The sequence below is a fragment of the Dermochelys coriacea genome, chromosome 10, assembly GCF_009764565.3.
Source record: "Dermochelys coriacea isolate rDerCor1 chromosome 10, rDerCor1.pri.v4, whole genome shotgun sequence".
In the NCBI taxonomy this organism is placed as follows: domain Eukaryota; kingdom Metazoa; phylum Chordata; order Testudines; family Dermochelyidae; genus Dermochelys; species Dermochelys coriacea.
In genome coordinates this window covers 15552770-15576204 of record NC_050077.1, presented here as the reverse complement: position 1 = coordinate 15576204, position 23435 = coordinate 15552770, and the positions used below count along the sequence as shown (strand labels likewise).

Genomic DNA, 23435 nt, shown 5'->3' with positions numbered 1-23435 from the left:
AAGTGAGCTGTAGCTCACGAAAGCTTATGCTCTAATAAATTTGTTAGTCTCTAAGGTGCCACAAGTACTCCTTTTCTTCAGGGGGAAATAGTTTTACTTTGTGTAATGACTCATCCATTCCCAGTCTCTAGTCAAGCCTAAGTTAATTGTATCCAGTTTGCAAATTAATTCCAATTCAGCAGTCTCTCGTTGGAGTCTGTTTCTGAAGCTTTTTTGTTGAAGGATAGCCACTCTTAGGTCTGTGATCGAGTGACCAGAGAGATTGAAGTGTTCTCCAACTGGTTTTTGAATGTTATAATTCTTGACGTCTGATTTGTGTCCATTCATTCTTTTACGTAGAGACTGTCCAGTTTGGCCAATGTACATGGCAGAGGGGCATTGCTGGCACATGATGGCATATATCACATTGGTAGATGCGCAGGTGAACGAGCCTCTGATAGTGTGGCTGATGTGATTAGGCCCTATGATGGTATCCCCTGAATAGATATGTGGACAGAGTTGGCAACGGGCTTTGTTGCAAGGATAGGTTCCTGGGTTAGTGGTTCTGTTGTGTGGTGTGTGGTTGCTGGTGAGTATTTGCTTCAGATTGGGGGGCTGTCTGTAAGCAAGGATTGGTCTGTCTCCCAAGATCTGTGAGAGTGATGGGTCGTCCTTCAGGATAGGTTGTGGATCCTTGATGATGCGTTGGAGAGGTTTCTAACTTAACTTTTATGGCTGACTTAGAACAACGCTTCCTCAGCTCTCGTCCCCCTAATGCCCCTACTCTACTTGTGCTACATTGATGACATCTTCATCATCTGGACCCATGGAAAAGAAGCTCTTGAGGAATTCCACCATGATTTCAACAATTTCCATCCCACCATCAACCTCAGCCTGGACCAGTCCACACAAGAGATCCACTTCCTGGACACTACGGTGCTAATAAGCGATGGTCACATAAACACCACCCTATATCGGAAACCTACTGACCGCTATTCCTACCTACATGCCTCTAGCTTTCATCCAGATCATACCACTCGATCCATTGTCTACAGCCAAGCGCTACGATATAACCGCATTTGCTCCAACCCCTCAGACAGAGACAAACACCTACAAGATCTCTATCATGCATTCCTACAACTACAATACCCACCTGCTGAAGTGAAGAAACAGATTGACAGAGCCAGAAGAGTACCCGGAAGTCACCTACTACAGGACAGGCCCAACAAAGAAAATAACAGAACGCCACTAGCCATCACCTTTAGCCCCCAACTAAAACCTCTCCAACGCATCATCAAGGATCTACAACCTATCCTGAAGGACGACCCATCACTCTCACAGATCTTGGGAGACAGACCAGTCCTTGCTTACAGACAGCCCCCCAATCTGAAGCAAATACTCACCAGCAACCACACACCACACAACAGAACCACTAACCCAGGAACCTATCCTTGCAACAAAGCCCGTTGCCAACTCTGTCCACATATCTATTCAGGGGATACCATCATAGGGCCTAATCACATCAGCCACACTATCAGAGGCTCGTTCACCTGCGCATCTACCAATGTGATATATGCCATCATGTGCCAGCAATGCCCCTCTGCCATGTACATTGGCCAAACTGGACAGTCTCTACGTAAAGAATGAATGGACACAAATCAGACGTCAAGAATTATAACATTCAAAAACCAGTTGGAGAACACTTCAATCTCTCTGGTCACTCGATCACAGACCTAAGAGTGGCTATCCTTCAACAAAAAAGCTTCAAAACCAGACTCCAACGAGAGACTGCTGAATTGGAATTAATTTGCAAACTGGATACAATTAACTTAGGCTTGACTAGAGACTGGGAATGGATGAGTCATTACACAAAGTAAAACTATTTCCCCCTGGTATTTCTCCCTCCCACCCCACCCCCCACTGTTCCTCTGATATTCTTGTTAACTGCTGGAATTAGCCTACCTGCTTGTCACCATGAAAGGTTTTCCTCCTTCCCCCCCCTGCTGTTGGTGATGGCTTATCTTAAGTGATCACTCTCCTTACAGTGTGTATGATAAACCCATTGTTTCATGTTCTCTCTGTGTGTGTGTATATAAATCTCTCCTCTGTTTTTTCCACCAAATGCATCTGATGAAGTGAGCTGTAGCCCACGAAAGCTTATGCTCAAATAAATTTGTTAGTCTCTAAGGTGCCACAAGTACTGCTTTTCATTCTTCATTATGTTTTGGCAGATTCAAGCTGTCAGTTTGCGACAGGGGCAGGCTCTCAGTTTGGGGTTTGTTTGAGATTTTTTTAAATGGTGTCTCAGCGAAACACACAAAATCCTACATCACCATAAAAACAAACAAACCAAACCCCCCAGCTTTGAAAAAGAATCCACAGCCTGACAGTCTCCCTTTCTCCTGGGGTTAGCTTTTCAGTCTGTAGTTGTTTGGTTGGTGTGTTTTTGTTTCGGGGGGGGGGGGGGGATTCATTGCTGGATGTGCTATTTTATGTCATGGCCTGTATGCTCTTAAACCTGGCGCCAGGTGCCTGAGAGACTGGACCAAAGGCCACTCAATCCCTTCAGCCTGACCGTTCTCTGGGGGACAGGGACAGTGTCCCCCAATTTGTCCCTACAGCACTGAGCACCTGCAATAGAAGGGATAATATTGATGTCTGCCCAGTGAACGAAGCCCCCCCACATTAGAAATTCCGCGAGCTGCTTTGTCTCCGACCCACCCTGAGTGACTGACCCGACGCTGACCCCAAAGGTCTCCATGCCAACGTGCCCGTGTTCCTTCCCCTCAGGAGGCCGAGCCTCGGCTCCCAGCCGCTGCTGCGGACCCAGCCTGGCCGCCCGCGCGCAGCGGCCCGGGGCCGAACAGGTGGGGGCCGCGCGCGGGGGGGAGCGCGCGGGCTCAGGCGGCTCCTTTAAGGGCGGGTTTCCTGCGGCGGCCAGAGAGTCACCGCTGATCGCGGGGGGGGGAAGAGTCGCGTCACGTGAGCTCAGTCTTGTGACTGGCCCGAGCGCTGGGAGCCGCCGCGGTAGCGGGCACGTTGCTGCTACTGGTCTGCCTGGCCGGGGGCGCCTGGGCTCCGTTCCACCCCCGCGGATGCGCTGGGTGCGGGGGTGGCTGGCTTGGCGGAGAGCCCCCCGCTAGCGGCTCGCTTCCCCCCTCCGGCCGGGCGGCGGCACAGGGAAAGTTGGGCGCTGCCGCCGCCGCCTCCTCTCCCCGCGGGGTCTCTGCGCTGCTTCCCCCCCCCCCCCGGGGGGCCCTCGCCGCGTCCCAGCATGGATAACAAGCCTCTTTTGCAGGAGCGGCCCCCCGCCTACACCCCGGCCTCGCAGGGGGGCGACTTCGGACAGAGCAACTATGGGGCCATCCCCCCTCCTCAGCCGGGCTTCCAGCCTCCTCCGCCCTACCCCTACCCCAGCGCTGCTGCTGCCGCCGCCGGCCCTGCAGGTGGGTCGCTGTCCGGGCGAGGCCCGGAGCTGGGCGGTGGTGCCGAGGGCCCTGTTTTAAGTGTTAAGCCGCGAGCCCCTGGCTCCGGCCCGGGAGGGGTGGGGATGTGAGACGCAAAACAAACTTGGCGGAACTCTGCGAGGTGCAGTGTGCGAGCCCCGCCGCGGCGGGCTTGGTGTGTCGCTCTGATCCGGCGGGGGGTGTGCGTGGGGGGAGGGGGGGTCTTTCTGGCGACCGTTGCCGTGTGCGAGTGGGGGAAAAAAAAAAAAAAAACTAACGTGGAAAGGGGAAATGTGTTACTAAAGCTTTGCAAGCAAATAAATCCTCCCTCTTCCCTTCCGCTCACCGCCAATGAAATCAGTCACGATAAGCCCGGGAACTGCCGTGCAGAAGCCAAGGCAAAGCTGCAGAAGCTTCTCTCTGGATGGCTGGACTTGCAAGTCGAACACGCTCTTCTGTTGCAGTCGGGTTCAATAGCCTACATTGGCTATGCCAATAGAAGGGCTGGTTGCTAGAGACGCTACCTCTCTTGGAAAAAGTTTTGTGGCATGTCAAACCAAAACCTAGCTACTTGTGCGTGAAACCATGGCATTGGGCTGTAGCAGGAGAAATTCACAGTCGCTTTGCTAAACGGTTGTGTGCCACTTCCCAGTAAAAACCGTATGTTACTTTGCCCTCAGTGACTTGGTTAATACTTCAAGCTGGAGTAGAAAACAAGTTGGTCAGGAGTGCCAGATGTTATAAAAGCTCCTCCCTTTCTTCCCACTTAAGACTGCTTGTAGGGTACAACGTGTGTCCTTTTTATTTACCTAGCTGTACTTGTGTTCTCCTATCATTAACTGCTGAGATGCTGTACTGCCATTATTTTGAAGAGGGATGGAATTATCAGGACTTCATACAAAGATGCACACGTTAACGCTTAGCGTTTGACTTTTTTTCCCCCAAAACTACAGTTTACCATGCACACATTCTCTTTGTTCCTCTGATTAAATGCGGTGTTTTCTAATGCTAAATGCACTGTTAGCTGCTAAAATCTCCCTGGAACTGAGGGTAACCTCTTCTGTTGACTGACTATGAAATTAGCATGACTTGGATCTAGCTAAACAAAACTAGACTACAGTATTGGCAATTTCTCAGTGGAAATTCCCCCCCCCCCCACACACACACACTTGAGGAAAAACTAGTGCGTCAAGTAGGTACTTAACCCCAGATCCTGTAAAGATTTAAGCATATACTTCATGCATTGTGAGTAGTCCCAAGTGACTTCAATGGGACTGTTCACAGTGTATAAAGTTAAGTACGTGCCTTTAGGCCTGGGACCATAGATATTTGATTTACCATTTACTCAGTCACAGCATGCTCACCCACAAAAACCCCAAGAATTATTTTTGACTTTTTCTTTACTAGTACACTTAATGGATTTCCTGTGATTCTGTAAATTTAAATATGATTTTGCCCTTATTCATTAAGAAACTCCCCAAAACATCACAACCTGGGTGGTGTAAGGCACCTCATCTTCTGATGTCATAATAACCCAGTTTCTCTATTTGGCAGGATATGTCATTGCATAGTCTCTTGCTAAACAACAAGCTTGTAATTGTTGTCCTTGCATTTCTGAGGCTTGTGTAGTAATGATTTGTAAAATAGTTTATGCTTTCTAAATACAGTTGTTAGAACATGTACAAGCTTGCTGGCTAGGTTGGGTCTTCCAAGCAATTTTATTTATCGGTTTTCAAGACTTCTCATCCATTTCCTTACCTCTACCTCTTTCTCTCCACTCCTGCTATTGTATATTAGTTTAACTAATGTGGAAGTTTTCAGGCTGGTAGCCAGAGAAACACTGCATCCTGGATCCACCAGTTTGGATGTCTAAAAATAAAAATTGTGACCTTTTGTTCAGTTAAACTGTTTTTTCATCCTCTTTTCCAGTAACATTAAAACAAAATCTTTGAAGTTAATTATTAGCCTTATGTACATTTTAGACTGTGAAATTGTATTGGATATTCAGGCCTATGAAACAGTTTTGCAAAGACATGCTAATTAGTATGTCCCCTTAAGGATTTGTTTTAACTCTACCTCTGATTCAAGTTCTGGTATGTCCTCCTAAGTCCTGAGGAATACACCTTTGGGGCCACAGTCTTGTCACATACAATGAATTTTTTTAAAGTGTCTTATTCAGATTAGTTCTGTTGCTTTGTTTATGTTAAGCAGATCTTGGGCCATATCTAGATACTTCTGCTGACATAGCTATGTTGGCCCAGGGATGGGGGTTGGGAGGGAAGAGGAGAGAAGAGATGCTGTGCTGGTATAAACTCTTAGTGTAGGGGTGGGAAACTTTTTGGCCCGAGGACCACATCGGGGTTGGAAAACTGTATATGGAGGGTTGGGTAGGGAAGGCTGTGCCTCCCCAAACAGTCTGGCCCCTGTCCCCCCCCGACAGGCCCCCTTGGACTCCCATGCCTATCCAACCATCCCCTTACCATACTGCTCAGAGCAGCAGGAGCTCGCAGCCCCCTTGCCTGGCCGGAGCCAGCCATGATGCCGCCCCGCCCAGCAGGAATGGCGGGCCAGAGCACAGGAGGTGTAATGAGCTGAGGGGGCGGGGCCAGGGGCTAGCCTCTCTGGCCCAGAGCTCAGGGGCCAGGCAGGATGGTTCCGCAGGCTGTAATTTGCCCACCTCTGCCTTGGTGTATGCATGATAAAACCAGCAAAATTATGCTTTTGCTTATATAGCTTTTGTTGGGGAGGGAGTTAGTGGCTGGAATAAGCTATAAAGCACAGTTTTGATGGTATAAGATTTGTACATACCAAGAGCTCTTTGCTGGTATAGTATACCTATATAACTATAATGGCTAAGTGCTTCTACTGTAGAATTGACCCTATGATACCAAGTGTCTTTCTGTTGTGGAAAATGAAATCTGCCTTCCCAAGTTACCATTGTCTAAGGAATCATTGTGTCCTTTACCTTTTTTTTTTTTAAAAAAAAAAAAACAAAAACAAAAACAAAAAACCACTTTATGACCAAAGGTTCACTTGCATTTCTCTTTGTTCTAGGATATGCTGCACCACCACCACAACATAACTATCCTAACATGTACACCATCATTCAACAGCCAGCTACCACCACCTCCGTTGTAGTGGTTGGAGGTTGCCCTGCCTGCAGGTACAGTTCTCTCCAGTTGTTTTTCAGCATTTTAAAATAAATTCCACATCTCTGGCCTTGAAACCACAAACATCTTGGTTTTAAATATCAAAATGAAATTAATTGAATATTTATATATAAAGTAGTGGTGGGATGTTCTCACTCATCCCATTCAGCCGTAACGCTAGAATGAAACTTGCTGTGTTTTGTGATGACCATAGTCCCTTTTGTCTCCTACTATTGCCATAGAAAGGACTCCTACATGATATTCACATGTGGGATCCTAGTCAGCTCTGTTGATTTTCCTTCTCTAGGTTGATGAAGAAAACCTGGGATTTTTCCTTCACTTGTACTTAAACTATGGCTGAAGTAATGGGCAGTGCTCTCTTGGCAGGGGTGGTTTCTTGTTTGTATTGGTACAATATTGATGATTCTAGGAGTGTGGAAGTCCACTTGCTGCAGAAGAGTTGTCAGATTAAAAACATAGGGGGCTTGCAGCAAGTGTTAATCCAAGATAGAGTGGGAGTCAGGAAAGATTAATTGCAAGTTCCTCCACTAATAAGACCAAATGCCCTTTTTTTATTATTATTTTTTTATTTATTAAGCCACTGTTACTCACTGAAGAGAAGTTAGGATGCGCTAAAGAAAAGGATAGAGAATACTGGACATATGCCATCATATAAATTAATTATGCTTCTTCTCCTGGAATAGTGCTTTCAGTTCTGGTCAGCCTAGCTCCAAAAGAATATGGGAGAGGGCATATTCACAACAGGTAATGAGATCAGATCATTTCTGAGGTAAATCCTGGGCTTTCTTTATGATCAGTCTTAACACTTTCAGCTTTGGGGTGCTGAGCTCCTTCAACTTCCATTGACGTGCATGAGAGCTGTACTTACAGGATCTTGCCCAGGAGCAGCACCTTGCAGGATTGAGCCTTTATTCAGAAATCTGTGCTTAGGGGATGGACCCATCAGAATAGCACAAGTGGTATCAACTGTGGTTCTAGAGTAATGTTCTAATGAGTCTCAACACAGTAATGAGATGATATGAATGAAGCATCCTCTGGCCTTTGTGGAATGGAATTGTACTGTGGGGAGTCAAAGCCTGCCTTCTAAGTCTTACCTCTTCCTAGAAAGGTGGGTCCAAAAGATGGAGGCTCTTAGAATGCTGTGTAAGGGCTGATGCTGTTGAATTGCATCAGTTTAGGCTGAAACTGTAGCAGCTAGATAAATTCAGGCTAGATATTAAATGCACATTTTTAACAGTGAAGGTAACTAACCATTGGACTGCTTAGTTGGGAATGTGGTGGATTCTCTGTCACTCAAAGCTGTTAAATCAAGATGGGAGGTCTTTCTGAAAAACGTTCTAACTTAACCAGAAAATAAAGCTTGATAGAATGTTACTTAGGAATTACTCTGTCCTTTTCTGTATAGGAAGTCAGACAAGAATGATCATAATGGTCCCCTCAGGCCTTAAAACCTGTAAATCTGAAAGGGAATTCAACATGAAAATAGTGAATCTTCTGCACTAGATTAAACATCAGTGGCCTCTTACAGATTTTTATACAATTCTTGTTTCTCTTTGTTAGTAATTCCCTCAGCATGGTATGGAGGATTCCTTGGAAGCTTCAGATCTGAAAATGTAATCTCTAGTGCAAAATCCCTTTCTAGGCAGTGAAACTTACTTGAACGCCATCCTTGTGCTGAGCATTGCTCAGACTTTTGGAGGTGTTCACTGTTTGGTCCAGACATGTGTAGTATACTGGTTGATGGTGCCAATTTGATAAAATGAAGCAGTCTGAGCCTTGCAGAAATCAGTGTTAAATCTTCGCTTAAATAGAGTCCCTCTTCTAAAGTGCCTACATGCCTCTCTGATGGACACATCTGATGTTCTGCATGCTGCTTTTCCACTGTCTGATTATTCTCTACAGAGGATAGGAGCAAGAAATTTTAGCTTGGTCTTCTCTGAGGTAGGATCCTGAGTCCCTTTCCCTCAACTCCTCAGGCTCTGTTTCAACCCACAGAAAATGACTGGGTTGAGAGGGAGAATATATTTACTCCAAGATACAATGATTACTCTACCAGGCCCTTTTTAGCTTCTGTAAGATGCGTACTCAATTGTAGGAAGTGAACTGTTGGGACCGGTAGCTGTAGCCACAGATAGGCTGATGCCATGTCAGCACCTTTTTGGCCTTTTTTAATGAAGTGCTTGAACAGCTATAGTGTACCTGGCATCAGAAGTGGTAAAAGCTGTGTAAATGTCTGAAGGGGCAATAGAATACAAAACCTTGACTACTCCTGCTTTGACTAGCTGTGGGATTGATAGTCTGGTATTTGGATCACTCTTCAGAAAAGAGGATGGTTGTGTGCAGGGAAAAGGAATGGAGGCTCAATCCATTCTGGGAAGCATGGAACTCCCAGCATGAGACATAAGGGATGCTCTCTTGTCTGAATCATCTCTGCCTCTAGCTAATTTGGGAGAAGAGTTTTTAATCCTTGACTTTTCAAGGACTGTGCAGCAATGTTATTCCTAGTTCCTAGGCCTGAAAAATGTATTCACAGAGATGTTGTAGTCTAAGCCAGTGGCTCTCAACTTTTCCAGACTACTGTACCTTTCAGGAGGCTGATTTGTCTTGTGTACTCCAAATTTCACCTTCCTTAAATTACTAGCTTACAAAACAAGACCTAAAAATACAGAAGTGTCATAGCACGCTTACTGAAAAATTGCTTGCTTTCTCATTTTTACCATATAATTATAAAATTGTGACCCCCCCCCCCAGGTTGAGAAACACTGAGATAGCATATAGAGCAGTATAAACAAGTAATTGTATGAAATTTTAGTTTGTATGGACTTTACAACAGGCTACATGAAAAGCACTAGTAAAACTAGGCAAATACCTAGATGAGTTGACATACCCCCTGGAAGACCTCTGCGTACTCCCAGGGCTATGCATACCCCTTTTTGAGAACCACTGGTCTAAGTTGATGTGTCTTAGTCTTTCCTTGATCCTTGAAGATGTTTGGCTCAGTTGCATCTTTTCGGTATCCTAAAGATGGCATAAATCAACAACAACCAAGTACTGTAGCATATGATGGGTTGGAGAAAGAACCACAAGATCATGATGCTAAGATGAACTTTGCTGTAATACCCTTGGCTGTATTGTTTGACTCATTTTCTAGATAGGAGAAACTGCCACTGATTTTGTTATGTTTAGTACTTTTAGATTTTTCCCTGCAATAGCTGAGAATCTGAGGTGTAAAACTGGTGTTAGAGGAGTGTAAATGTGCTCTGATTGATCTAGTTAAGATGTGGCTTTGTATATTTCACACATTTTTGATAGTGACTTTCTTAGGAAATCTCATAGTGGGCACACTAATCTTTGTGAGGTTTCCTAGATACTGAACTGTGTGTACTGTGATACACTTGGTACGCTGACTGTGCTTGTACTAGCGCTACAAATTAGGTTATTGAGGCTCTAGAGACTAGCTTTAAATGCCCTCATTTTGCGGATGGGGATGTTGTATCCCGTGTCTGCCGTCTGGATATATTTTGAGATCGTATTCTACTTATTGCCACAAGTCTTACTATTCTGAGTGATTATCATAGCATGATGCATTAGCTGCAGGAAGGAAGGACTAAAGGCTGAAATTATGAAACATGGGTATCTAAAACTAGGCACCTCTCAATAAAAGTGCCCAGAGCTTAGAGGTGATTCACATAAGCAGTGGCCATAATGTGGTATGTGTTTATACTTTTAAAATCTGAAATACTGCCACCTTGTGATGGGGATACAGATGCTATTTCCAAACAGCGAGGTAACTCTTCTGCGTTTCATCTCTCACCTTGGCATGGTAGGTCATTCCTTAGTCAGATCTTCAGCAGGATCCAGTGCTTGTGAAGCAATGCAGAACCATTAGCTGTTCAGCACTGACACTGCAATGCTTATTCACGTTTCCTAATGCACATGATGGTGGTGCCTAGAGACCACCTTCCCTTTGTGTTAGGCACTGTGTAGACATAACTGTCTCTCTTCTCCTGTCCCTCCCCACCACAACTCCAATGTCTAGAACATTAATGAATACTGAGCAGCGTGTTGCATTCTTGGGAATCTGTTGTCAATGAAATCATTTACTGCTTGCAATTGAAATAATATTCAAGGGATACTGTCAATCTGGTCCTGCCTTTAAACCATTTTATATCCCCAAGAACAGCTTGAACCATTAAAGCTGCAAACTTCACAAATCTAGCTTCTTGCCATGCAGTCGCTCATTTGCCCTAACTAAGAAATGCCTGTCTACATTGCTCCTTGGACAGCGTGCTTTGCAGCATGGGTCGGTAGACGAGCAGTAGCTGTGTTTGAACTAGCGCACAAAAAATAGCAGTGTGGCAGTGGCAGCTTGGGCTAGCTGCCAGAGCACAAACCCACCCGATCCCCTGGGTGTATGCTCAAGCAGCTAGCTTGGGCTGCCACCTATGCTCTTGCGATCACACTGCAACTTTTAGCACACTAGCTCAAGCAGTAGAAGTAGAGGTACCCTTAAATACTCTTCAGTTTCTCTACTTTCTTGGTGCTGCAGTGTTTGGTTGGGACAAACTAAAGGGAATTTATTTCTTTCTAAAACAAATGTTAAGAAAACCAATGCAAGTAATTTTCTTGGTCTAATGTTTGCAGATGCTTGTGTTTTTTTGTTTTTTGTTTTTTTAAATCTGGGCCTGTAGGGAATTCTCTTGGTGGCATAGAGCTGGGGTTGCCAGCTGTAAACTGCCACCTTGCATTCCTAGGTACAATGACAGTGAAAGATGTGTGGCTAGAGTACTACTGTACTGTGGTAATCACTCACTGCCCAGTGAAATGGCCACTTGGGAGCTGTTGCAATTGGGCAGAAATTTGTGCAGCCTTGAAGGCTGCTTTAGGATTGGGGGATGAGGTAAAGTGGTATTCAAACCATATTAATCCTCTTCTCTGCCCCCTGACTCCATGGCCTGTAGGCTTGGCTGGACTGAAGGATATTGTCCCTTAGGTTTTGGCCTACATTTGTTGCCCCTTTCACCCAAGTGCCTCCTTCCTGAGAGCATGAATAATGAAATTGTACAAAATGGCATCTGACTATGAATAAACTCAAGATTGCAGGCTCTTCTGCATGTTTGTTAACATCAGAAAGGACCCACTTTTGTGGCAAATCTAAGGAAACTATATGAATGAAGATTGTAAACGCGTCCCTTTTTCCTCTCAGCAAAAATTCATTTATTTAGATTTAACACAGACATTCAAAAAAGTGAAAACAGCTATTAAGTAGAAAAATAGGAGCATAAATTGGAGCATAAATCTTTTCTCACATCAGTCCTTTGCTCCATTTTGCGGCAAATGTGAATTTCACGTATGCAGTGACTATGTTGACGTTGGCAATAATCATCATGTTGTTGCACCTTGTAGGAAGTGAAGTCCCTTTGGAATTCTATTTAAGATTGATGCTATAACCAGGAACCAAGTAGGAATAGGAGCTGGTGACAGAAGTTGCTGCAAAAACAAGACCCAAATGTGATTGAAAACTAAGTAGCTCACTACACTGTATTACACCACACGCAGGGAAAATGTGCTGTTTGTGTACACAAATTGCAGAGACCGAATTCATCCCTGTTAAGGGTTAGCAGTGGTGCTCTGCTGTAGTTTGATGGCTGGAGAGATTAAGACAAGGAACGCACTAAAGCATTATGTAAGCTCAAGTAAAAAACCTTGATGTGGCAAATCTAGCGGTTGCCTCAAACCTGTCATTTGGAATTGCTGTTCATGACACAGTTGTCCACCTGGATATTTAAAGTTTCTCAATCCTGTAAGAAAACTGCACCAAACACATGCCACTGGTAGAAGCAAGCCTGCTTCCTGAGTGTAGAAAAGAATACAAGGAGGATGCTAGTGCTCAGTAGGGTCACAAAAGACGGCTGAGCACAGATATTTCCGTATTTCCTGCTAGGATATTCATCCTCCTGGGACTGTCTAAATTTATTTCTCTCAAACTAAACAATTAGATCTCTTGCTAATAAAGATTTTCAGACATCTGTCTTGTTAATTGCATGAGTGCATCACTTAATAGGCATTTTATAAAATGCCTCAGAAATTTAGGTCCCAGCCTGTAGTGTGGATGAATTCTTCCTTTGTTCAGCCTGATCTGATGGAGAAGTTGCTGCAATACATTTCGTCCAGGTGTCTAATTGGTGCAGTGTGCACAGGATTTACTAGTGTGGTAATGGGAGCTTGTGGTAAGGAAGAAAAGAGCTTTTCACCCACTGGATACTCCTATGAATCTGGCTCAGGACAAAAGTGACCAAAGATCATCCAAGTTTGATGGCTGTACACAGGCTAGATGAAATGAATAGCTAAATCTCAGGCCTGTTCCTAGCAGGTAGGTATCCATCTTGAAAAGATTGTGCTGTCTAATTGTCCCACTTATTGGCAGTCTCTGTTATGAGGCCAAGGAGTTAAACAGGGGTGGGGATTGACAATATAGAGGTGGCCTATCTAGAAGAGGGCTCAGCTGTGTCAAAAATCACAGTAATTTTGTTTTCAGTACTCAGGATATTCCCTGAAGTGTGGGGAAGCCTAGGTAGCACTATCTGTTACAAACTCAGATATTTTAAATATATATAAATAGATATATTAAAATATTCAGCCTAAAAGTGCCAACTGTGTGTTAAATTGTAGTAACTTGGTATCTTTGATCACGGCAGCTCTGGCTCTTACAATGTGTTGAAGGTGTTAATGTTGAGAGACTTTTCGTTCAAGCTAACATTTATCAAAAGGTTAATCATTCTCATCAACGAGCCTTTGAAACTAAATTACTTCTCCAAACTGAATGAGCAGCTGTAGTGTAGCTTAAATGTGAGACTCTGCTGTAGTATAAATAAATCTTCCCTTTTTATTTTTAGATCCTAGGAGTGGTGGTGTGTTTTTGTTTTTTTTAAACCACATTAAAGCTGCTTATGCTGTAGGACAAAAATTACTTTTGGCTGGATTAATAAATCTTCAGATTGAGTACAGTAACTCTCTGTAATTTATTATCTAAGATGAAGAATAATTTACTGACTAAGGAACTGACTAAAATAGTGGTGTTCTGGAACTCCTTTTAAAAGTAGCTTCCCCTTCTAAATGTAGTAACAGGCTAAGAAAAGACACTGTTTGCCTAGGCATGTTCCATCTCTGATTAGGAGATGACATGAACTAATGAATGCCACGTCAAGTGTCCATGTAGTTAGGATATCACTACAGATAAGCTTCTGTTGTGGGAATTGATCCTGAAATAATAAGCATGTTATGAGGAAGTGCCCGCAGCACGTGTCAGGAGATGGATGCTAAACTCCACTTCTCCTTCCAAGAAACGTGCTGTGAGTTTCTAATCCCTAGTCATAGCCCATTAAGCAATAAGCACATACAGTTTCTCTCAGCTGTGTCCTGTCTCATAGACACTGTTGCTTAAAGCTGACTGCAGATGGTTGTGCTAGTGTAGACCTGATATTGGCATCTTAACTACAGCACTCCAACCTACTCACAGGCAGTCTGGCCAATGCTCAGTTAAAATGTGTCGGTGTCTTGCTGTTGGGACTACAATGGTGGGAAATCTTAAGTCTTGTATAGACAAGGCCCTTTATGTGTTTAAAATAAGCAAAAACAACCCTGCTGTGAAGTGCAGGAGGCTGCATTCTGCTGCTGTTTAGTAACACCCTCCTTCAATTAGGTTGCAGCAGGCCATTGTGCAAGTGCAGCAGTTGCATTTGTTAATTACTCCATTTTAAACTTCCTGCTTGCAATAAAAGGGTAGTTTATGTCCCTTTTACTGTGCCTTGCCTTCCCCCCCCCATCTTGGGTGAAACCACAAGGTCTGAATGGTTCTTTAGAGTGACTCTCTCTCTTTTTAGAGATGTCTGTTGTCCACCTGGAAAGCACTCTTGGTGTGGATGTGCGCCAGATGATTTTTTTGTCCAGCAGCGTCTGTTGGGGTTGTGCCTGTGCCCTAAGTATGTTCATATCCTCCCTCTTCTCCCCACCCCCTGCCCTCCAATGGAATGAAGGGCAAAGAACAGGCCCAACCATTCCTCAGTTCCTCTGGGATTCTATATTGCCGAAGGAGTTGGACTCAGTAGTAGTGGGGAAGAAGGCTGGGTAGTGGAATCCGTGTAGATGACCTTATCTTTAAGAGCCACACTTGCTCTAAGGGAAGCAACCGTATTTTCTTCTTCCAGTGATAGTTCACGTGGATTCTGCCTTTGCTGACTTAACAAGCAGTTGTCTGTTTGCTTGGAGGTGGATAGTAGGAGTTCTAATTTACACAATGCTGCAGGACAGCCTTACCAAAATGGCCATCTAATCTAGAAGCCTCTACCAAAGAACAGTGTCTTGTAAGTATGTAGACTGAGCTCCACAAGCTGTCCTACTAATTTCAGAAATGGGGATATTCTCAAACTGACTACAGAGGCTGCCTGAGCTCTGATGAATGAGCTCTAACATGACTAGGTGGCTCTCACTTGGCTAGCTCATAACATTCTTTTGATGATCTCTGTGAGAATATTGCCTGACCTTTTAACCCTATCAGCAAAGACCACAAACAGAGGCTCTAGGTGTGCTCCTGAATGATTGTGCTGTTGGTGTAGTAAGGGCACTGTCATATTACCTTAACTGTATGAAGTTTGGCTTCCTCTGGAGTTGAATGAGGCTTGGGGAAGAAAAACTGGGAGATGAAAAAATTGGTTCATCTGGAACTTGGGGCAATAACTTAGATCAGGCCTGACAGTGAACCACTCTTTATGAAACACAGTAAAAGGGGAGCTTTCCACCTCCCCACCCCAAGGGTCTGAATCTTTTTTTAAACCTTCCAGCTCTATAATGGCTACTAAAAAGGCAGCCTTCGTTATCGGGTGGGATAGGGAACAAGTTGCTAAGGGCTCAAAGGGCCCTTCAACTCTGTTAACACTGTACTGAGGTTCCAAACTGGAGAGGGGGTGGGGAAGCGAGGGTCATGAATAAGTCCCTTAAAGAATCTAGCCACCATAGGGTGAAAAAATAGTGTGGCCTGGGATAAGTGAGTAATGTGCAGATATCACTGCTAGATGGAACTAATAAAGCCTAGATCGTTGCATAGACCAATATTGCTGCAGTTGATGTCGAGAGACAGATAGTGCTGAGATGCCCAAACAGAAAACTGTGTTTTCTTTTAGCTTTGTAAGTTGGTTTAGTTGAGGCTTTCCTGCTTTAGAGCAGAATGTTCTGAACTTCAGCTGAATAGCTTCTTTTGGTAGGCGGCAGGCTGCCAGATGCAACAATGCTGAGACTGGGTCTAGGATCTGTTCGCTCTCTGAGGTTGTTGGACAGAGTAGGCAAAGTGATCGGGGGCTGAGAGTTTAGCAGCCAGGGCTCCCAGGGATTGCCAAGGAGTTGGAGGTTGGGAGCCCAGGCTTGCTGGAGGCCTTGGCTCGCTGGGACTGAAGGGAGGATTGAGCCGTAGCTATGTCTGTCTTCTTAGCACCGAAGCAAGCTTCCGTGCAGTGCTTCTGAGACTGCTTGGAAAAAGAGGGGCTGATGGAGCAATTGTCAGGGATTTGCCCTTCACCTGAACAAAAAAGCATACAGCATGCCCATTGAGGGGCATGTTGTAAATCTAGCTTCTGCCATAAAGGTGTGAGTCCTGCTACTCTGGGGTAAGGGCCAGGGCAGGACTCTAAACCTACTAGCGAACTATGGAAAATTATAAAAAAGGAAAAAAATTAAAACCCAACTGGAAAACTAAATTGCTGACCCTGAGGGCAGGTTTACACTTAAAGGCTGCAGCAGCACAGCTGTCACACTTAAGTGAAGCCACTACCTATGTTGACCGGAGGACTTCTGTTGCCATAGGTACTCCACCTCCACGAGAGGCAGTAGCTGCATCGACAGGACAGGAGAAGGTCTCCTGTTGACATAGTGCTGCCTACACAGGGGATGAGGTTGATATAACTATGTTGTGGATTTTTTCACACCCCTGAGATTTAGCTTTACAGATACAAGTTTGCAGTGCAGACCTGGCCTGAGTTGTAGAGAAGCTGGCAGATGCTGCAATGGTTTGGTCTCGTGGCCATGGGCAGTAAGAAGGAACTGAGGGATGGCTGTACCTGCACTGCACTTTGTGCCCTTGGTTTGGGGCAGCCAAGCACCGGGCACTGAGGGTGTAGGTATAGCCCCACCAGATGCTGCAGACTAAAAGATTGACGTGGCACATGTGCCCCAAGGGTGAATCTGTGTGGGCTACCACTTGAGGGACCACCTTACCTTCTCACTCTGTTCCCAGGGAGGAATTGCACTTAGGGGCATGATGCTAGGAATGCCCCCAAATAATTACTGCCAGCATTACCTCTACTGTGGAATGTGTGGTTTTTTTTTTTTTTTTTTTTTTTTTACTGTGATTGAGTCAGTCAGCTCTTCTGTCCTGAGTGCTTTCCAGGTGCTGATGTTGAATAACTTAAATGTTCTTTTTTCAGAGTAGCAGCTGTGTTAGTCTGTATCCGCAAAAAGAAAAGGATACTTGTGGCACCTTAGAGACTAACAAATTTATTTGAGCATAAGCTTTCGTGAGCTACAACTCACTTCATCGGATGTATTCAGTGGAAAAACACTGAATGCTTCCAATGAAGTGAGCTGTAGCTCACGGAAGCTTATGCTTAAATAAATTTGTCTCTAAGGTGTTACAAGTACTCCTTCTTTTTTAAATGTTCTTGGCACATGATGCTGCCTAAATGTCTAACACCGAAAATGACCCGGGTTGTAATGCAATTTGTGGTTGTGAGGTGAGGGGAATGACTTTTTCCTAAGCTATTCAAGAAACTAAACTTCAGTAAACCCTGTAGGCAACAGCAACAGAAGAATTGCCTGTGCACTCTGCATTTTTTTTTAGCTCCCCCTCCTCTTTCATTCCATTAGTTTAATTTATACAATAGGTGCTTGTGATTGCCCTTCATCATTAGCGAAACCACGCAGTTCAGCACTGGCTCCTTGTCTGTCAAATAATGCTTTGACACTACATCAAGGCCACTCCTTTTGGCTTTCTTTGTGCAGGGGAGTCCAAGAGGACACACCTTGTTAAATCAAGTAAGTGCAGTTGCTAAACCTAGGTTATAATTTCAACCTATTTAGTGAAACTGTCCAGTTTACCGTTTTCTAAATCTGAAAGTTCAAGGCTCTGGCTGAGATTTTTCAGAAGTGATGTCATTATTATTATTATTTAATTTTTTTTTTTTTTGATGCTCAGAGAGAACACTCTGTATTAAAGCCAGGCACTAGAACTGAAAATCCTTATTCTCATTCTCTCTCTGCTGCTGATGTCAGTAGAAAACTAGTTATAGAAATAAAAGCACTAAACCAAAGACCATCTATAAACCAAAAAAGCACATCCAGTGTTGGAGAAAGAGTGCAACTCTAATGTGGGTCACACAAGGGACATGCATCTGGGCTGGGTGGAAAACAGCAACAGAAAGGTCCCACCCAGGCAGTCCTATGGCAAGTTGATGATGGGGATAGGAACAGGAAGCCCATTCTGAGCATCTGGATTTTTCTAATTGGTCAGCAGCAGAAACCGTTGTTGCAGTCATAGGTTAATCCATGCATCTTTGAGACTTATTCCTGTAATTTTGTAAAGCCTGCACGTGGGTCTCTAAGATAATAGCCCTGTGTGTATTTGGGCTTTTTAATCAGCATCTCCCAAGGTGATGTGCTGGTGATGAAAAGCCTAATTGATCGCACGTGCAAAACTATGAATCTTTTCTTCCTTGGTAATACATCTGTCTCTGTGTCGTCCCACAATGATGGTAAAGCTACATGCCAGCATTCACACCTTTTTATTTTATTTTTTTTGTGGTCCGAACCCTATGTGATCTATGTCCATAATCTTTTTTGCATATGACTTGTAATACTCCTCTTTCTGTAGAGTGTGTGTGTGTTGTGTTCCACATCCTCTTCCCATAGCAGATCTGCCACCATTTTAGGGAGTGTGCAGACAGTTACAGGAACCAGACTTACCAAAAGCTTTACAGTAGCATGAAGCAATAGCTTATTTGAATGTGGCTGGCTTCACTGCTGACTGCACTAGCAGCTATGGAGGACTTACAGGATCATGTTGCTGTTGGGATGGGGAAATTGCTGTGTGCTCCTGGATGCTCTCTTTCAGGGCCTAGTTAAAGACTGTCTGATCTGTGTTATGTACTGCAGGGAGAAAGGACCTCTTTCTAGCTTGACTTTTCATTCAAGAAGAGGCAGATTTCAAATGTCAATCTTCATTGCACTCTTTCCTGGCTATTTCTGGCCTGGCTAGATAATACTAGTTACGTTCCTTAGTAAAATGCTCTGGGATTGATTGGATAAAAGTTCCAAACATCATTTGTCCCCATTTTAAAGAGAAACTGAAGCACAGAGCCTGTGTCCAAGGTTACACTGAGTGAGTGGCAGATCTGGAAATGGAAACCAGATTTCCTGGAGGCAGGGCAGCATTCATGAGGTTGATTCTTACCAAAGAGTTATAGTAGAGGCTATTCCATAGTGCCCTTCAGGGGCAACAGAAGGCTTTGGTGTCTGGCAGTATAGATCTGAATGTCACCAGCCATGAGGGGAAACGAATTTTTTGTGTGTGGTGTGGTGTGGCCTGGGCATTCTTGATTGGAAGCTCTGAAAGCAATTATATGATTGGGTCAAACTGTGATGAGAACATCTTTATTAAACTCTGCTTTGTCTAGTGGGGATTCCATCTCTCTTCTGTGAAGTAGGATGAGCTTTCATGGTGGGATGATACGGAGATTGGAGGTTGGATGTAGGCAAGCTGAATTAATTTGAACTTGGTGTATTCTGTTGTTTGATTAGAACGGTCTCTTGGTTTCCTTCAGAGGTAATAAAGGCTTGAGAGCTCCTTCAGCCTAGCTGTCTATATATGACTTTGCTCTACTTTCCAGTCTTCATACTTAATCTCTGTGTCTGAGGTGCATCTGGGAGTGGGTTAGCTCACCCTGGATTGCAAAGCTTTGGTGGTTGTATTGTTTAGTGTCTAGTGTGGAGTGGTGCTTTCCATAGAGTCTTGCAAACTCACTTGGTCTCTGAGCTTTTGGGGATGTGCCATCCTGGTTGGTCTAGTTTCCAAATCGGAGCGATGATCACTAATTTCTGTTGTAAAAGTTGGTTGTCAGTTTGGGACAGATGCTTGCCCTTCTCCCACTCCAAGCAGTCTAGGACCAGGATGAAGATGAATTGCAGCTGTGTGAATGGGGCTGGAGCAGGGATGGGCAAACATTTTGGCCTGAGGGCCACATCTGGGTATGGAAATGATATGGCATGAACGCTCATGAAATTGAGGGTGAGAGCTGGGGGTGCGGGCTGAGGGGTTTTGGGTGCAGGAGGGTGCTCTTGGCTGGGACCAAGGGGTTCAGAGGGCAGGAGGGGGATCAGGGCTGGGGCCAAGGGTTGGACTGCGGGAGGAGGTGCAGGCTACAGGCGGCACTTACCTGAAGCAGGTCCTGGAAGCAGCAGCATATTTCCCCTCTGCCTTCTACCTGGAGGCATGACCAGGAACCTCTGCAAGCTGCCCATCTGCAGGCTCTGCCTCCACAGCTCCTGGGTACAGTGGCATGTCCCCCCTCAAGTCCTACATGGAGGCATGCTGTTGGCCAGGTGGCTATGTGCTGCCCCATCTGCAGGCGCTATCCCTGCAGCTCCCATTGGCCATGGTTCCTGGCCAATGGGAGCTGCAGGGGCAGTGCTTGGGGTGGGAGAAGCATGCTACTCACAGGACTGGAGGCGGGATATGTCACTGCTTCTAGGAACCACGTGAAGCCATGGTACACGAAGAGCAGGGTAAGCCTCAGACCCTGCTCCCTGGCTGGAGCGCCAGAGTGGGACAAACTCCAGAGCCTGCTCCCCAGCAGGAGCTCGAGTGCCAGATTAAAATGTCTGGCAGGCTGTAATTTGCCCACCCCTGGGCTGGAGACTACTTGAACTAACCCTATGGTTTGTGTAGTGGGTATGAGGGCTTGAGCCTGTATCGTTAATTGACCAAAGAAGTATTCAGTTTTCTAGGATGATAGTTTAAGTTCTAGTTCTAGGTTGAACAGCAATTCTTTAAACTATGATTGGAAGATGGAAGAGCCATTAGGTGCCTGTACAACATGGTGGATTAATTTTTAACCTTTGTCTGAAGATTCTAAATTGATTATCTCTTTCCTTTTTGCATTGGAAGCTGGAGGAATATGCTGGCATGGTATAGCTGACTCTTAGGCTTGAAGTGTGCTAGGATGAGCCAAAGGAAGACTAACAATACCCAGTAACAACCCAATCCCTATTTTTCCCCTTTGGAATTTTGCTGCAGTTTGGAAAAGTGTAAATGCATTGGAAGGAAGCTTGGACACTAATTCCTCTTTGTGCCATTGGAAAATCTTTCTAAAGGAAGAAATTCCTAAAGGAATTATGTACAATACAACTGTTAACTTAAGAAAAATGACTTCAGTACAGCTTCAAACTGTGATATCTCCTTGTCATTTGACTTTCCTCCAGGCTGGAAGACCACATGTCTTAAATGGCAAATTTATTTGAAAAACACCCTTGTCAATCAGCTGACTACTTTGGAACTAAATACTGAAACCTCATGTGGTCATGTGCAATTTACTAAGAATATTTTCACTAGGACTGAATTGCAAGGACTGTAGGATTTGAAGAGTGGCAAGGTATAAAATAAATTAAATAATGTCAACAAAGTGCATGTGTCCAGTGGCAGGATCAATTAAAAATAACTTTGATTTAAAATTTGAAAAACATTTTAAATTAGAATTGCACATTGCTAAATTGGATGTGGAATACTCATTTCTTTAGTTTCCTGTGAGGTGGGAGGGTCCCAGAGTTCAGGCTGCAGTCCAAGCCAGAACATCTACACTGCAGTTAAACAGGCCTGAGCCAGAGTCAACTGGCACAGGCCAGCCTGTGGGGTTTTAATTCCAGTGTAGACATTCCTAAGGCACATCTGCACAGTGACAGCTATGAAAGTTAAAGCAAATCACTTAAGCTTCTTTGATAATCCCACCTTTCAGTACCTAAACAGGGGTTCAGGAGCCTAATTCTGTGCCACTATTTTTGCATATTTTATCCTGTGTGTATTTTGAATTGAAAAAAGTTCACAATAACTAATATTGAATGTTGCATTTCCTTGTTAACACTGAAACAACTTGCTTTTGAAGTGACAGATTTTATGCACCTAAATTTTTTTTTAACAAAAGTACAATTTTGTCCCTGGTGCTATAAATATACCTATGTTTAACTAAGCAGGTAAATAGTTCCACTGATTTCAAATTGGACTATTCCTGTGAGTAAAGTTACATATCTGCTTGAGGCCTCAGTGAGTAGATAGTAAAATTAAGAATGTTTATGGTGTCAAACTTTTAACTAGCTACATTTTTTTGTTTTATGTAGAATAGCCTGGTAAATTAAAATAAGGTCCTAGTAATGGTACTGGTATTTTAAAATAAATAAACTGTAGATCGCACGCTTTCAAGTTAACTTACAAAGCCTCAACTTGAGTTAAAATTTAAAATCTTGATTTAAAAAAAAAAATTTAAATCACTTCACTGTTACATATGCTAAACTATGATATGTTTAAGGCTTTATTTACATATGTGAACCATAAGCCTCCCTAAAACAAAGAGGAAAAGAGCATCTGACTAAGCTTTCTGATACTGTGCAATTTCATTTTGTTTGGGAAGTCCTTTTTAGGGATGACAGCTGAACTGCTCATACTGGCCTGAAACTTTTGCATAAATTACCTTGGATGTTGGTTTTTATAGCTGGTTACGTAGGGTGGTGGACACTGATGCCTTGTTAGCTATTAAAGCAACAGTTTAAAGCCAAACTCTAATGAAACTCTGCACTGAACAAATAAACACCTGGCACAAGCTGCTTTTAAAATCAATGTTACAGTAGAATTGTTTTGATAGTATCTGCTCTAAATGAATTGTGCACTTAGTCACATGCTGCTTTTTAATAATGCCCCTAATTATGCAAAGATTTAAGCATGTGCATAACTTTAGGCCCCATTACTCATGTGTATGTAAGTCTTTGCAGGACTGGGGCCTACGCTTGTTTCTCATTTTAGTTGCCCTGCACTGATTATGATTGTTCCTGAGCAACAACTTGACCTCTTCTCAAGTATAACAGTTTACACTTTCTCTGGCTTTGTTATGGCAATGTCTAATCCATATCTTTAAATCAGTTCAGTTTGACTAGGAAGCTTGCCTGCAGGCCAGATTCTTACCCACATCCCCACTCTACCCTGCTAATGTCACTTTCCTCGAATTAGCCCTCATGAATCAATTGCACTATTCTTCTTTGGGGAAGATAGAAGGTTGTGTGGCTAAGGTATTAGACTGGGACTGGCGAGATGGAGGCTCAATTCTGTGGATCTGCCATGAATTTACTGTTTGACCTGGAGCAAGTTACTTAAGGGGAGATTTTTTCAAAGGTGCAAATGGCAGTTAAGAACATAACTACCATTTTGTGACTGAAATCTCCTCCTTAATCTCTGCCTCAGTTCCTGATCTGTAAAATGGAGATGTCTGCCTTTTCCCACCCCTTGTCTGTGTATTATGAGCCCTCTGGGCAGAAGTCTATATGTGTACGTGGTCTGCCACAATGAGGCCCCCCCAGTAGGACATTCCTGACCAACACACGGATCCGTTCTAGTCTTGCTTCTGAGATACTGTTGTGTAAATGGAAAACATGTAATAAGTACGCCCTGTCCTAGAAATTTGTGTGCTGCAATGCCTGAGAATTTTTTCAGTTAGTGATGGTTGGTTAGGTTGAGGGATAGATGACAATACTTGAC

The 23435-nt window shown here is 44.0% G+C and overlaps 1 protein-coding gene and 1 long non-coding RNA gene across 3 annotated transcripts in view; both read left to right on the top strand.

The window, feature by feature from the left end:
• Positions 1–2923: 2923 nt before the first annotated feature.
• The window catches only part of BRI3 (brain protein I3), a 46113-nt gene continuing 25601 nt past the window's right edge, over positions 2924–23435 (top strand). Inside the window, exons 1-2 of one of the 2 annotated variants that reach the window (XM_038418991.2) lie at positions 2924–3425; positions 6480–6588. In XM_038418991.2, coding sequence (XP_038274919.1) covers positions 3254–3425; positions 6480–6588 — 281 coding nt within the window. In that variant the 5' untranslated portion in view covers positions 2924–3253. The remainder of the gene's footprint in view (positions 3426–6479; positions 6589–23435) is intronic. The other variant, XM_038418992.2, reaches the window with a different exon arrangement.
• On the top strand, positions 11135–15753 carry LOC122456017. The gene is made up of 2 exons (XR_006274621.1): positions 11135–12968; positions 14803–15753. It is a non-coding gene; the product is annotated as an uncharacterized LOC122456017 (long non-coding RNA).